This window comes from Schistocerca gregaria, chromosome 2 (genome assembly GCF_023897955.1).
Source record: "Schistocerca gregaria isolate iqSchGreg1 chromosome 2, iqSchGreg1.2, whole genome shotgun sequence".
In the NCBI taxonomy this organism is placed as follows: Eukaryota; Metazoa; Arthropoda; class Insecta; order Orthoptera; family Acrididae; genus Schistocerca; species Schistocerca gregaria.
This window is the reverse complement of record NC_064921.1, coordinates 32576252-32593042: the sequence shown is the minus strand read 5'-3', so window position 1 is coordinate 32593042 and position 16791 is coordinate 32576252. Positions and strand designations below refer to the sequence as shown.

The 16791-nt window shown below is 43.9% G+C and overlaps 1 protein-coding gene across 1 annotated transcript in view; it reads left to right on the top strand.

Annotated features, from left to right (window-relative positions):
- LOC126335922 (uncharacterized) overlaps window positions 1-11289 on the top strand; it is a 50178-nt gene extending 38889 nt beyond the window's left edge. The window contains exon 4 of the mRNA XM_049999396.1: window positions 10841-11289. Within this exon, the coding sequence (XP_049855353.1) occupies window positions 10841-11142 (302 nt within the window). The 3' untranslated portion in view covers window positions 11143-11289. The remainder of the gene's footprint in view (window positions 1-10840) is intronic.
- Window positions 11290-16791: the final 5502 nt, after the last annotated feature.

Here is a 16791-nt window from a genome sequence, read left to right as displayed (position 1 = left end):
CTAACAGACGTTTATTCAGATAATTATGAACCAAAGCACAATTTGGTTAGTGTAGAGCACGTAATGAACTATTCGAACAGTATATAATTGGTATTACGATACGTCAAATAAAAGATCAGCCGTCCAAAACTGCTACAGGAGCAAAAGGAAAGGATGTGGGCTTGTTGGAGGACGATACATCTATTGCTATAAGGACGTCCCACAGGATAAATACGTAAATATCGTAATTCTGGTGATCCTATTAAGTTAAATGAATGGCCGTTTTCCCTTATTTCAATATTATAATTGTTGTATTTTATTCTTCGTTCGCAAACAGCGACATCAGAAATGCAGACTAGCTAGACTTCTATGTAGAACTCTTAGAACTGATTTCGGAGTTTATGAAAGTTTTCGTCGAGGTCGCACCTTGTATTTGTTCAGATAAGGTTGCACAACGCACTCCAGTGCATGTACCTGTCTTGAGATACAAACTGAGACCAGTGCGCGGTACACGGCCTCTTGTGCAAAGCATGCGGTGCGTGTCATTTAACGAGCGCTAACAGCCAGCCCAGGCATCTCACAGTCTATCCTAACTGTCAACATATCAGTCTTCATGGTTTAGCAATAGCATCCCATCTTCCATTCACATCCTTGTTAAATTGCACAAGTTTTATTGATGCGTTTCGCTTTTTTTGAGGTATCTTCAGAATTCGTGTAGGAACTACCGGTAAATAATTAGTCTTAAGCAGTCTAAATTTTGGTATGCGGCATCAGCGAACGCATGCTCTCATGATAGAGCCCCAGTCCCGTAAATATTGATGTACAACTTGTAGTGGTCGTGAATACGAAGGTGACCGCGCAGACGCACGCTAGGCGAGACTGCGGACAGGACGCTGCCGATGCAGCGGACTAAAGTTCCACTGGCCTCAAAAGGCGAGACGCGCCAGAAACGCTTATGCTCCTTTTTTGCAGTGTAGACTGTTTTCCCTACTCAAAATACACTGAAGAGCCAAAGAAACTGGTACACTTGCCTAAAGTCGCAGAAGTCCCGCAACATGACGTGGCATGGACACCACTAATGTCTAAATTTGTGCTGGAGGGAACTGACACCATGAATCCTGCATGGCTGATCATAAATCGAGGGGGTGGAGATCTCTTCTGAACAGGACGTTGCAAGGTATCCCAGGTCTGGCCAACAATGTTCATATCTGTGGAGTTTGGTGGTCAGTGGAAGTTTTTCAACTCAGAAGAGTGCTTCTAGAGCCACTCTGTACCAATTTTGGACGTGTGGGGTGTCTCATTGTCCTACTGGAATTGCCCAAGTCCGATTGAATGCAAAACGGACATGAATAGATGTAGACAGGATGCTTATGTACGTGTCACCTTTCAGTCGTATCTAGACGTATCAGGGTCACGTATCACTCCAACTGTACACACCCCACACCATTACAGAATCTCCACCTGGTCGAACAGTCCCCTGCTGACATGGAGGGTCCCATAGATTCATGAAGTTGTATCCTTACCCGTACACGACCATCCACTAGATAGAATCTGAAACGAGACTCGTCCGACCAGGAGACATGTTTTCAGTTATCAACAGTCCAATGCCGTAGTCGACGGACCCAGGCGATGTGTAAAGCTTCGTGTCGTGCAGTCATCAAGGGTACACGAGTGGTCCTTCGGCTCCGAAAGCTCATATTGATGATGTTTCGTTCAATGGTTCGCACGCTGACACTTGCTGATGACAGAGAATTGAAATCTGCACCAATTTGCGGAAGGGTTGCATTTCCGTCACGTTGGACGATTCTCTTCAGACGTCGTTGGTCCCGCTCTCTGTGGGATCTTTTTTCGGCCGCGGCGATGTCGAAGATTTGATGTTTTACGGATTCCTAATATTCACAATACACTCGTGAAATGATCATAAGGGAAACGTTCCACTTCATAGCTGCCTCTGAGATGATTTCCCCCCATCGCTCGTGCGCCGACTATAACACCACGTTCAAACTCACTTAAATCTTGATAACTTGCTTGCTATTGTAGCAGCAGTAACCAATCTAACAAGTGCATCAGACACTTGTTGTCTTATATAGGCATTGTCGACCTCAGCACCGTATTCTACCTGTTTACTTATCTTTCTGTTTGAATACGCATCCCTGTACCTGTTTTTTTTTTTTTTTTTTGCCCCTCCAGTTTATATCAGTTTTATACAACATAAAATAGTGCATAAAATGTATTGCTCTATTCTGCAGTCGTATGGTTCGGGTTACTTTAATCCTATCTGTCGTTACCTGAGGGCTGTCTAAGCAAGTAATGTTTCTACGACTGTGCACCGGGTGGAAGGAAAGCGTTATAGAAAGAACAGATGCTTCCATAGGTGCCTACATATTCAACACCATGTGCTTGCTGCAGGACAAACGCCGAATAAAGTTAGCGTCGTGCTTCCGTAGTCGTGTCGCTATGCAGGCGACAGTACTCACTTTATTGCGCTGTGCTGTGACATAGCGTGAACTCAGCTTATCCGTTAAATCAGAAACGCTGCGACCGTGTTAAGCTACCTCCGCTTTTATAAATCGTTGTCACGAAATCACAGGTGGCTTTGTTCCGGGCGACAAGAGATGGCAGCTGACTGCTGTACGGTCTTCGACCACCGGCCCCAGCGGCTGCTATCCAGAACTCACCGCCGTATCCTCGTGAGGTCAGCGGGTAGTACCAGTGGAAGCGAGCCGCAGCTTCAAATTCGCCTCTTGTGAGCAGAGGCTCCGTAGACACGTGTGTCACGTCTGTCGTGGGCGACCCTCCCCTCCAGCAGACGAGATGCGACTCGTTGAGGTGAGACACGGTTCGCAGTGCATTCAGCACCGGAGTCAGCAGCTTCACGTCGGGAAGAGGGTTTCCTACTCAACGAAAACAATATTTTAAAATAGGCAGTGGGTGTCGTACACAAGTGGCTTTAACTGGACTACGGCCGGCTTCCTCCATCGAAACTAATACATGGGAAGAGATGCACTACTTCTTCACCACACGCATCCCTTTTTCTATTATTTGTACAGTTCTCTAATGAAACATTTTTTAGTGTTTTAACAATGACTGAATTATTTTCACATCTATTGTCACAGATTAAAGATACATGTCATACCCACACAGTGGCACTGAGTATTGTGAACAATATCCACCAAACAAATATTTCTCAGATACCGAAATTTTTAGCTCAAACACCGTAAACAAAGGACTGTAGTAACCACAGCGCTCGTGCGTTCATGGCGTGGGAAGATCACATACAATAATTAGAATTAGCAGTTGGACTGCAACTGCTTTGTGATTTGCGTTACAAATTTTGTTCTATTTCTTATTTTCCCTGGTTTTTTTGTCAGGAAAAACGAGTGTTTAAGAACAATGATACCAACAGCAGTTTTCTGATATTTGAAGGATTCTCTACTGAAAAATTTTTCGAACTGAAAAACTGTTGCAACTCATTTAGTACCTTAGAAATCTATCAGAACTACGCCTAACAGACTGCATGGGTTACATAACCCACCAGAGAAATGTCGCCTAGTGCGCTAGTAATTTTAAGATTCTAACACTGAGATATAAATTCTCAGTTGGCACCTCATTCGCAATATATGATTTCAAACATCATTCAAAGGCACCTCAAATGTTTCTCTAATATTTCTTTTTTAGACAAATCATTTCGAAAAATTTTGTCCTTATTTTCGGAATTTTTTAATTCAGTTTTTTTAATACACATATGTGTAACACGTTTTATGCGAAAAATAAATAGATATTGGAAAGGTATATTTTCGACACTTCTTTCACATAGTTTTTTCCAAAACTGCACCTGACGTGTGTCAATTTAATACCTCATTTGTCCACTTGAGACACTTCATTTGGCTACGAAAATTTGGAGAAGAATCCCTCTGGGTAATTCCCGAAGGGGTCTTGATTTCGTTCCGTTCAAACATTTTACCAAAAATAAAATTACAGTTCTGCAGAACAATACAGAAGACAACGTACAGGAATTCTACACACCATTGAAAGGTGGCCCTGGTTGTTACTTTCATGGCATATACTGAGATACCTTAAAATAAATGATATAATCAATTGAGAGAGAAGAGAAACAATAATCATTTGTGTGAGTGTCGTGAATTCATCGTGTCATTACAAGGGATCGAACTTTTACTACAACTCACTGAGAACCAGAGTCCTAAACAATGGTGCTGCTTCGCCAGTACTAATCTCATAGTTCTCTGAAAATGCCAGAGTTTATATAATTCTGTTCATCTGGACTGCGCAGTTTATAAAATCTAATATCGTTCACTTCATATATTCTCACCTGGTAACGCTGTAAGAAACCGATGAGTTTCTGCTTTCCACAGACCCACGAATGTTTCCTCCCACTTCTGTACCACCCTCTCCAAGTTGCTAACCTATAGTGACTGCACAATGTCTGTGGCGAGATTTTAAGAAAAACATAAATACGAAAATATACTTAATTTGCTTCTTTTGCAGGCCTCATAGTACAATTCAATACGAGGATGTCCATCAGTTCGACGTCATGCAATAAAATCATAATTTTTATAATAGGGTACGAGACGAATGTCAGTGCTCTTTCAACTTCCTACTTTCAACTACTTTTCAGGTTAATCCAACTACCCACTTCCACTTTCCAAAAATGGACAGACAGGGAGTTGGAGGAGGGGGCGGAGTGAGTAGTTGGATGGCCTTGAAAACCAGGTGGTACTAGGTGGTTGAAAGTGTGGTGACACTCGTTTCGTACCTATATCAAAATAAATTGATGGTCTGATGGCTGCAAAGCATATTCCGAAACTGTTGATCTGTCAATATCGCTCTATCTACAGTTGCCGAAGTGCCTTTCTAGTCGTTTTTTGACTGTTATTTTTCTAGCACCCACGTCCATCTCCGCATAACTACAGGGAATTCCCCATTTCCTGATTTTTTTCAGAGGTTTTCGAGCTTCGAGATAGGGGATCCTATATCTTTTGCGTAGATATGTAAACTACCTCGCTGTTCCATTTTTCAAAAGTTTTCCTGTGCAGTCAGTAATACCTTAATGAAACGCAGGATCACTTTCGATTTCACAGTCACTTCTGTATCGCTAAGATTTTTACGTAGCGGTCGTGACGCTGTTTCAGCGGACGAATAACCACTCTTGAGCAATGTAATAGCGAGGTGTTTTACTTCAGCGTCAAGCAGCTGTGGTTCGCAGTTTTTCCTTGCTCTATCTCCGAACGCGTTTGTGATGTCTCACTTTTGACGTGGGTGATGGTTCGAATCCCAGTCTTTGTGAGTGGGTCATATTCTTTCTTGAAAACTAGCACAACAAGAAAATTTGATCATCCGCCTACCTCGTAAATGGAATCTTCTGAATAATCCCGTTGAGATGCTTGCAAAAACGACCAAACAAACGAATCATCGGCGTAGTGGAACGAAATATTCAGTTATTTTTGTCTTTTTTTGCCGTTTCCAGTGCTTGCTCCTCGGATATTTCTGCAAAGAAATTCGTTATTAACAGGCTTACGGGCCTTCATAGCCACGTCTTTTGTATGTTCATAGAACTCATCGTTCCATTTGAATAAGGGTTCGTGAAGCAAAATTAAAACAGTTCTGCAATAACGGGAGGAAAAAGACCGATTTATTTGTCAGAACACAGGTTTGTTCGGTCCACTTATGGTTGCAACAATATTTTCAAGTACTTGGCAATCGAATAGGTGGCCGAAACAATGGCATTCACTATGTTCTTTATGCACCTCCGCAGCTCATTAGGTCTTATTCATATCGCAACTGAGTTGAAGAGGTTTTCCTCAGCGCTCTGTTCGATAGAAGATTTGTTTATCAACCGCTTAACGTGGTAAGAACGTCATGAGTGGATGTTACGTAAGTTTTCTAAACGTCTGTGTATCTAGTAAGTCGTTAAACTTAATGTGATTATCGGTCAGATTGAAAACAACCGTCGCATTTTCGTTGTCAGCGAGCAGAATTAGAAAACTATTATGTGCACTCAGGCGTTTTATGGTGCTCCTCTGAACCACAGTTACGTTTTTGGAGGCTTTGCGCGAGCCAGTACTGTTACAGTTTCTATACTGGTTTCTTCAGCCGTCGGACATATCCGAAAGCACAGGTACCATCATCATATTGCTAAGCTTAACCGGCCAATGATTTTCTTCAGTGCGGATGCACTCACATTGCTCAAACTCTTATGGTGATCGATAGATTGACTTCCTCGAGTAATGTGTGTAGTGGGCAGGGGCACTGCAAATGTAGTGTGTGGACAGAAAGTTGGGTGAGTTGGAAGTGTGGGTCTCACGGGGAGCGTGCCAGAGATAAGTCCCTGCAGTCGCACTATAATCGGCGTCGTCGATTGCTCAGTGGGATAGAGTGTTTGCCATGTAAGGAGAAGATTGTGGGTTCGAGTCCCGGTCAGGGCACACATTTTCAACTCTACCCGTTGATATTTATGAACTCCTGTAAGCAACTAATGGTCTGGATTTCACTGTAATTTCAAAATGTTTATAACCGAAGCACGTATATTAGTTGTTTTCGATCATTCGTTCTGTTGCTTCTGAAATGTGAATTAATTCTCTATGGTGTACGCCAGATGTCACTACAAATTCCTGCGCTACTTTCCCGATAACGTGTGATACACATCTCCACAGTGGTGTACAGTTATGGGACAGCTCGGATTCACAGTCGTGGCCCGTGAGTCGCTTTGTGTTTACTTGTGGCGGGCACGCAACGGCCGCACTCTGGAAATTCTGTGGTATTCACAGGTGCCGTTTTATCTGAAAGCGTTCTTTCCGTATACTCTTCTTGCCTCATTCATTTCCTGCTATGGCTGTCCTCCATCAGTATTTTCGTGGAACGACGTTCAATGCGTTTCACGCGATCGTCCTACCCTTTCACGTCTTTAACTAATTCATGAGTGGTTCTCCCGTACTTCCATTACTTCTTCATGCTGCTGCTCCAGCTGACTTATACTCTCCGAATTTTGCGATATTTGTTCCTGCGTGTCTACTTCACTTTTCTTCCCGTGCTCCTGTGCTGCAGGCAGCGCCTTCTTCCTTCGGCACGCTGCTTGTATAGCTTGTGTCGCGCGTTTTTTCGCGACTAGTGCTTCCTTCCTTGCTCCTAGCGCTTCAATACGAGCTACCTGGCATCTTCCTTCGCGCCAGTTGCTATATGTTTTGATTCAGTTACTATCTGCCAGATTTTCCTTGTTTGGTCATAGATATCGCGTATATCTCTTCTTAAGCCTCTCTCGAACTTCCGTTTTTCCTCGGCTGGTTCTTTTAAAAACTTTTTACTTTCTTTACTGTCTCCCTGTCATTTTTTTCCACTTATTTTAATAATTTGAAAATTGTTTTGATATGCGTACTGTTTCCTTTTGCTAATCTTGATGTAGATGCTCCTGAACTCACTTCACTATGTTCCTCTGTTGACGAACCAGATCACTCATTATTTCTTGCCGTCGCCTTTTTGATGATAACTGCTGTCTCTACATCGTCTGAACCAGTTGCCTCTTCATCCTCACTTACATCACATGCTGTGCCAGTTCCTTGCACTCTGGTACTACCTTCTCGTCCTTGCGTCGCTCAGTCTTGAGTATACGGTCTTTGCTATTTTCTTTATCATTCTGAATATATACCTTCTCTCTGCCAATTCTTTCTCTCTTCTCTGGGCTCGATACCATTTGTTCCAGGCAATCTCTCCTCCTGTCCATTCTCGCGTAGGTGTGTCAACCAATACCTCGATTCAGTATACGGTCTGTGCTATCAGACCCTTTGCCTCAGACCAGTCGGCTTACTGTGCCTCCTGCTGGTGCACCTGTTAAAGAAAATTGTACCCCACTGCATACAAACAAGCCTCGCAGATGACATGCCTGAACACTAAAACTATAAAGTGTGTAGGTGATATACCCACAGACCAGTTTAATGCAAAAAAATGCGGCACATAACAAAATAGAGATCCACTTTCCGAAATTCCTATTATAGTTACTGCCGTCGTGTTCGGAATTTTTCTTCACACCTGTTGACTCTCGCTCAGCTTCCCTGCGACCACTGCACGTGATTTTTGCCGGTATAAAATAGTTTTCTTTCCTTGCAACAAAATATCATAACAAGAAAATTATGACAAAACTTTCTTTAATTTTGCACAACTACACTGTTATCTTATTATCCTCATTACTGTCTTCTCCTCACACTCATCCCTGCCCTACTATCGCATTGCCAGCCAGTGCTTCCTACTGTTGGTATGCGCTGCGAACGTCCTGTTCTGCGTGGCTACATGGTGCACTATGATCAGTATCGTTGCACTGTGCGCACCTCGTGGGACATAGATCATTGACTTCCTACGAGTTTTCTTTGAACTGGCTCAGATCTGGTTGGATATTTTTACAAGCCAACATGACGCGAAATATCGGGCTTTGATCCATAATCGCTTCAGCAGAATGACACACTTGTAAAAAGTATGCTCTCCAAAAGAAGAATGCTGGTACCAGCACTGTAAACAATGCAACACATGGTGCAGAAAAGCACAGGGCAACACACACAACAAAATTATTCACCTAAGGAAAGGAATAAGTGGGTTAGTAAATACGCACTAGCCATTACAGTTATCACAAAACTAAAGGTTCATAGTCCTGTTATATGAAATTGAATGACAATTAATTGGAATATTATCAGTCAGAAAATTAAATTTATTTAAGCAAAACTCAAACCTAACGGAATGACTTCTATGGAAGATTCATTCAACAATAGTGGCTTCACTTTGTAGCAAAAGTACCGAAAAATTCTAGACCGTGGGAGGGTTGCCAACTTATACGAAGTGTCTCCCAGGTTGGTAAGCACTGGGTATCTCTGTGAACCTCTGTCTCTCAATAACTTTTATGAGACAGAGTCACCACGTCAGCGACACAATTAAAAAAATGAAACACAGCTGATTATAATGCAAATCATTATAAAATGTGTATCTGTGTAATGATACTGTAGACGATACATTCCGTTGCCCTTCACTTCAAGTAACTACATGCACCTACCTACTGAGTTCAACATTACACCACTGCCAACCCTCACTCACAGTCTCATTGACCAGAGAGTGTATGATCATTAGAAAGACTGATTAAATGAAAAGCAAGAAAGACGGGTCGAAACGACCTGCCTTCTTTTGGTGGTTTTATTTATTTATTTATTTTCTGCATTTTCCGATTCTGAACGCCGCATTAGCTCTCCATATCCCATTCAGCCATAATTTCACACAACTCACTTTTGCTTGGAATGGAACCATAACCAAAGAAAAATTAGTCATTTCTATCAAAGGCCCAGTCAATTGCATCCGCCACAGCACACTGTCAGAGAGCTATCTCTGGTTTCCGTCACCTGGCCAACCACCAAGTAATACGAAGCACACGCACAGAGCCAGAAGATTGACGGGCGTGCCACTGAAGTGCAGGTGACCTGTAAGCGGTGGTCGAGTGTGTGACGACAGTTCAGTAATTACTAACAGTGGAGGCGACCCCAGTACGATGGAAACGCCTGGTGTGGATTTTACCGGTAATGTTATTGCCGAAGTCAGCGTACTGCCGAGGTTACCACAGTGGGAGCGACGTGCTTCAGTACGAGTCTGTGGCTTGATGTCGTGTCCGGGCTGGCTGTAGAGCGGTACAGCGTGCCTAGAGCCTGCTGCTGCTGCGCGGCTGCGCGGTACCGAGGTGCGAGCATTCTCACTTCTGCAAATGCTTGGCCACTTCTGTAGAGCACCTGTGAACATCGTGGTACGTGTCGTACTAATACGTGTGACTGATCATCATTGCACTGCTTTTGGATCATAGCTGAATAAATTGAATTTCTCTCCTTCAGTGGCAGGTGTTTAAATCAGCTCTACTGAAATGATAATGTAGGATGCTGTGGGTAACGAGTTAGAACTGCAGATTGAATGACAATGCATACCTGAGCTTCATGTATCATTCGCACTCAAGAGCTTTTGTTTGAATTATTTTATAATCAACTCAGATTCTGTAAGGGACTGCTGCGGACAGCGACTGTAGATTATGTTTCATTCGAGTTGCAATCTGACAGGCTCGAGGCAGTACATGTCGCCGTACGATTTAGTGGTGTTTTGGCCTGCCTGTACAACAGTAAGAGCGTACGGTGGCACTTGCTAGCTCAAATGCAATGAAGAAGGCTATTTACAGCCGGAATCTAAATATACAGGCGTAGTTAAATCTAATGGGGTTGCGAATGAGTGCTGTGTGCCTTTCCTTCTTTATTTTGTAATCATCGTCTGGTCACTGTTAGTGCCGTTGTTCGATTTATCTTCTGGTCACTGTCTGCTGAATTTTAGACCTATTATCTAGTCCTTTCGTAATCATTATCTGGCCACTTTTAGACTGAGTACGTCACCTTTGGCAGTGAGGAAGATTCGAGGATAATTCTATTTTTAGGACAAGCGTAGGGACAGTGATTATTAACGTTGTCTTTTGCTACAGCATGTACTTCCGTACCAGTAGATGAAACTGTCAAAAAACGTAAACGGCAAGTGCACAGATCTTAAAAGGTACGACCATCAATGTACTTAATTACGTTATTAAGAAAGTGAATATTGTTGAGTCTCGAAACAGTCATTTTTATTCAAATTTATTTATTAATGTTTTTCTTGGTTTAAGTATTTGTTATCGCAGATAACAGATCGTCTATTAAAATTCTTGTTTTCTAGAGACAGGTAGAACAGTGAGCAACTGTACATTTCCTTATTAAGCAATTCTCTACGGCGATTCAATAAAAGGAAAGCAGTGAATGAAGTGCTCTCGTCAGTGTACTTGGTGTAGAGACGTTCGCCGCTGTGCCCGCAGTGTCCGTGGGCTACGTGCCGGCGGTGGTGTGGCCGGCGGGCGTGTGGCTGGTGCGCCGCCCCCCGGCCGCCGCCCACCACCCGGCGCAGCTGCAGCTGGTGGCCGTCCACCCCCACCTCCGCCCCCAGCCCGCGCCGCCGCCGGGCTGGCGGATACCGCAGCCGCAGCAGCCGCCGCCCTGGCCGGACCCGCCGCCGCCTTACGAGCACCCGCCACCGCCCCCGCCGCCCCCGCCACCTCCGCCGCCTTCGGAGACCACACCGCGCCCCTCGGCGCCGCCCATATCGCCACGCAGGGCGTAGCACTGTGGTGACCTGGACCGGGCTGTCGACTGAAAGTCCACTGTGACGAAGCACCTTGAGATGTCTGTCTGTGATACTAGCACTATGATTTCCTTGCACCTCATCCATGCACCTTTGATTAAAATACAGAGAACACATACAGAATTTTATATACATCCCGAAAATTGTTTCCTTGTTTGGCTCTCCAGTCTAGTACAAACTTACAGTCTACTACCACAGCTGCCTCGCTGAAGAGAGACCTCTACGTCGCCATTAAGAACCATCCAGGCCTACATGAGTCTGTCACGGGAGTGGAGTGTTGCGAGACGTGCTGGCAGCAGGTGTGGCAGCCGACCGCAGGATGTTTCGGACACCAGCTATGAGAGAATTTGGTTGTGACCAAAAGCGTGGATACCCGAAACGTGGCTTACTATAATGCATGCACTGCCTTTTACATGTGTCATTATGTCAACTGCACCGTTAAGCTGATTTTAGTCGAGTAGTCAGCTGTGGTTCCATGTGCTACCCCTCTCGTATATCCGACACTTTGCTTTAGCCTCTATAAATCTATTGATTTAAGCCAGAAGTAATTTCATGAAAACGAAACACGTTACTAGCCTGAAACTCTAAATGATTGCCTCCAGACTATGTCTAAGAGCAACATTATCTTACCTTAATGAAGTGATGATCAAAGAAGAAGACACCTAATGTTTTATTATACGTGTCAGGCCAGAACGTTAGTATGATGGGCCTACAAGCTTCACTCAAGCATACAATATTCAACTAAGACACAAATTCAATTCGCATAAGTAAACTGCCTGGCAAAAGAAGTGAAGAACCACAGCACACGGACGAATGTCAATACTAACTTCCTACAGGTACACAGCAATTATGGGTATGTTCAGATGGTTCAAATGGCTCTGAGCACTATGGGACTTAACATCTGAGGTCAACAGTCGCCTAGAACTTAGAACTACTTAAAGCTAATTAACCTAACGACATCACCCACATCCATGCCCGAGGCAGGATTCGAACCTGCGACCGTAGAGGTCACGCGGTTCCGGACTGAAGCGCCTACAACCACTCGGCCACTCCGGCCGGCTATGGGTATGTAACTGAAGAGAGTTGTAATTCTCTATGATAGGTAGAATGGTCCAGAGAAGGCATTAGTGTTGTTACCTGGCCTAGCAGGATCTATAAGGGTGTCAATATCTTCAGTTGTTGGGTTATAACTGAAGTACATGAAAAAGATACATACTCGCCTGAGGCAGCGCCATTAGGATTCCACAGACCCTTAAAAGAGTCACACCGTGGCTCTCCATTTCGCCAGCTGGTCGAATCGTGCGTTATCCATATGCTTTCGGGGTTCATACAGTGCTAGTGGTCACATGTTGCACTGCATGGGATCTTGAGGGCGGGCGTACTCGTCGGTACGGTCGCAGGATCACCATGTTGTGCACCGAACTCCCGTTCTTCTGACGCTTTTCAGAAGGACAGCGTTGTTACGCCGTCACGGTGTCGTGAGACAAGGCGAAGTTTGGTTCAACCTGCGCTCTGTTCACGTACATGTATTAATCTTAAATCTGCATACCGCGCATTGTTTGTCTTGGTACTTTACATCTGAAATTGATACACTTGGTGGCAGTCTTCTACAAACATTTTTCTAAGGCAAGAAATTCGAATAAATTTAAACTGGCCAATTAAATATCTCGAAATACAGTTTACTGTGACGTCAGGTGAAGGTTGGTAGTGGCTGACGAAACTCTGAATCTAGCGTCGTTTTTCAACAGAACAGTGCTTGTCCATGTATGACAGATACCTCTGTTAGCTTCCTGCTTGAGGTTGTGTAGGCTTCTTGCTTGAGGTTGTGTAACTGATGTAGCACTGACAGAAGACGTGTGGCACCAGTTCAGAGAATACTACAGATGTGAGTCAGCTTGCCCAGGTGAGGAGAGAACGGCCTTATAACACCCATTCCAACCACATCAGTGCATGCATCTAGGTCAGTGAGGGTGTAACGTCGTGCTGATAAGTTATTTGTTCATTTGACTCGATTCTGTATTCACTGAAACGACATCAAACACCTTCTCAACCTGTGAACTTTCGTTTCATTTCCTCCACTCCTTCTGCGATTCACTTCTTTTTGTCAAGCAGTGTATACGATGTGTGCTAATCACGTCATTACTGCTGTACTTACTGCTCCAGTAAGCTAGAAATCAATAACATAGCTTACCGACATGCTGCACCATTACTGCCTAACCGCAGTTGTCCTTGGCCTAGCACACTGTGAACGATCCCTAGCTCTCGTAAAAGGAATGTTGTACTGGCCAGTGTCCATCCGAGTTCTGCGAAGGTCCTTGAAACTGCGATAGCAGCGCATGCAGATTCTCACTGAATTTGTCCGTTTGAATAGTTCTCGAACAGAAAGGTTTAGGTGAACGTTTTACCCGCTCGCTGTTCGGGAGTGGAGTAGTAGAGAGATAGTATGATTGTGGTTCGATGAACCCTCTGCCAAGCACTTAAATGTGAATTGCAGAGTAGTTATGTAGATGGTAGATGTAGATTTCTCGCTGGGACCGTTTCGTCTTCGCCCATAAATTTTCGTAGGAGGTGAAGCTAATAATGTCACATTTTTATATTTTCATCATTTAAATTCAGTGTCTCTACGTTATCCACTTATTTCTACTTGGCCTTCTCTTTTATTGTCTAGACCCACCGCTGCTTTCACTATGTGAGGTCTCAAGCCTATCGAGTCGTTACTGTTGTTTTGCTTGTACCCGTTTCAGTCAGTCGCTACCTAACGATTATTTGTAATTCTTTACAATATCTGACCATCAATTTATCTAGGTAATGAAAGAGGATTACTGTTACTGAAGCAAAAGATCCATGCAGTCAAACACCAAATGAAAAAGCTACTGCTTATATTTCTGATCTAGACAGCCACAAAAATGCGAAGGAACTGCTGATCAGAACTCAGGGAGAAGCTGTAGACTAATTCACAATCGATTTATTGATCTTAAACAAGACAAGACAACAAAATTATTAAAGAATCATCATACAAAAAATTTATATTTAAAAAAAGCCTTACTAAAATGGGATCCATGGTGGACAAAGTGATCTGCTGGGGATTGACACACGACACTAACCAGAATACTACTCGCTCTATCTCACTTCACACACGTGAATCCAGGTTATGGCATCAAACTACGCCACCACCAAGCATATATACTCTACCATACAAAAAGAAAGGAAATATATGTTTCGAAACAACAGGGTGTTGAGAAATAGATATTAGAACCCTACAACACAGCAGTGAATACTTTACCATCCTGCTAGTCAGGGCGACACACTATGATGCGTTCGGCGACTGAAGTCATAGACGGCGGCAATCTGTCAGTAAATGTTAGTTCCCGAAAAATGCAAGTACGCGGTCTCGCGTTCTGTTAATTCATAATGCAAGTACTTCCCTAAGAGTCTCTGAAACCCCGACGAATTCAAGTGTGCAGATGGACATGTTTGTTGGTCTGCCAAACCAATTTGACTCTGTGCTACGACTGTGCATGTCGGAATACGTCAAATGATTAGACAGATGACTCAAGACAAATAAGTACACCCACGCATCACTTGTTGTGACCGTTATGATACAAGCAGTACCTCTGACGGTTCAGAAGGTGACTGGCACAGGCTCTAAGTAGCACCCTAGCAAAGGACACAAGCCTCACCGTTTAGATAGAGACCTGCAGTTCTTTACTAGCGAAGTGCCAGTACAAGAGACTTGTACAAGAGTCACGATCTCCCTTTCTCTGTGTTGCCTCCTCAGATCGGTTCCAAAAGCACATTTCTCTTTTTTGACTTCCCTTCATTTCGCAGAAGTCAATCACGATCTGGAGCTCGGGATTCTATGCTCGGTGAATTGTCTTTGCAGTGCAAACCGATTTGACCAATCAGAGACTTAAACTTAACTGGCAGAAAACGGAAAAAAAGTTCAGCTTCTTGGCCTCTTTCCCACACGTTTGCTGTGTCTTTTGCTAACACAATACACGGTAAAGCACAGCCCTCCATAAACAGCTTGTTATCTCCCCTGTTGCGGCCATTTCGAAGTTTGCAGGGAACGGCCATAAAATCGCATTCACAAAACATGTTTTGAAACAGAGTCTGGACGCCTGGGCCCCAGTTTTCCTGTCCCACCGACGTTTGCAGAACGTTTACATTTCTTTTGGCGGATTGCTCGCTAACAAGGCCTACAATGCGCTGTCGGCGACTTTTCGGCCCTAGGCCGTATACCTGGACGTCTGGCGCCAAAGTTTAATGTGTGCAGAGGCAACGGCAAAAGCATGCGAAGTTCAGAAGAACGCGAAATCCCGAAGATTGGCTAAAATTTACAGACGCGCGAAATTTGGCACGGACTTCGATGCGAGATGCCTTTAATAGGTTCCACAACGAAACATTGTCTCGAAATTTGGTAGAAAATCCGAAGAAATTCTGGTCGTATGTAAAGTACACAAGCGGCAAGACGCAGTCAATACCTTCGCTAAGCAGTGCCGATGGTACTGTTACCGACGACTGTGCCGCTAAAGCGGAGTTATTGAACGCAGTTTTCCGAAATTTCTTCACCAGGGAAGACGAATGGAATATTCCAGAATTTGAAACACGAACATCTGCTAGCATGAGTTTCTTAGAACTAGATACTTTACGGGTTGCGAAGCAACTCAAATCCCTTGATACGGGCAAGTCTTCAGGTCCAGATTGTATACCGATTAGGTTCCTTTCAGATTACGCTGATACAATAGCTCTCTACTTAGCACTCATATACAACCGCTCGCTCACCGATAGATCTGTACCTACAGATTGGAAAATTGGGCAGGTCGCACCAGTGTTTAAGAAGGGTAGTAGGAGCAATCCATCAAAGTACAGACCTATATCATTGACGTCGGTTTGCAGTAGGGTTTTGGAGCATATACTGTATTAAAACATTATGAATCACCTCGAAGGGAACGATCTATTGATACGTAATCAGCATGGCTTCAGAAAACATCGCTCTTGTGCAACGCAGGTAGCTCTTTATTCGCACGAAGTAGTGGCTGCTATCGACAGGGGATCTCAAGTTGATTCCATATTTCTAGATTTCGGGAAAGCTTTTGGCACCGTTCCTCACAAGCGACTTCTAATCAAGCTGCGGGCCTATGGGGTATCGTCTCAGTTGTGCGACTGGTTTCTTGATTTCCTGTCAGGAAGGTCGCAGTTCGTAGTAATAGACGGCAAATCATCGAGTAAAACTGAAGTGATATCAGGTGTTCCCCAGGGAAGCGTCCTGGGACCTCTACTGTTCCTGATCTATATAAATGACCTGGGTGACAATCTGAGCAGTTCTCTTAGGTTGTTCGTAGATGATGCTGTAATTTATCGTCTAGTAAGGTCATCCGAAGACCAGTATCAGTTGCAAAGCGATTTAGAAAATATTGCTGTATGGTGTGGCAGGTAGCAGTTGACGCTAAATAACGAAAAGTGTGAGGTGATCCACATGAGTTCCAAAAGAAATCCGTTGGAATTCGATTACTCGATAAATAGTACAATTCTCAAGGCTACCAATTCAACTAAGTACCTGGGTGTTAAAATTACGAACAACTTCAGTTGGAAGGGCCACATAGATAATATTGTCGGGAAGGCGAG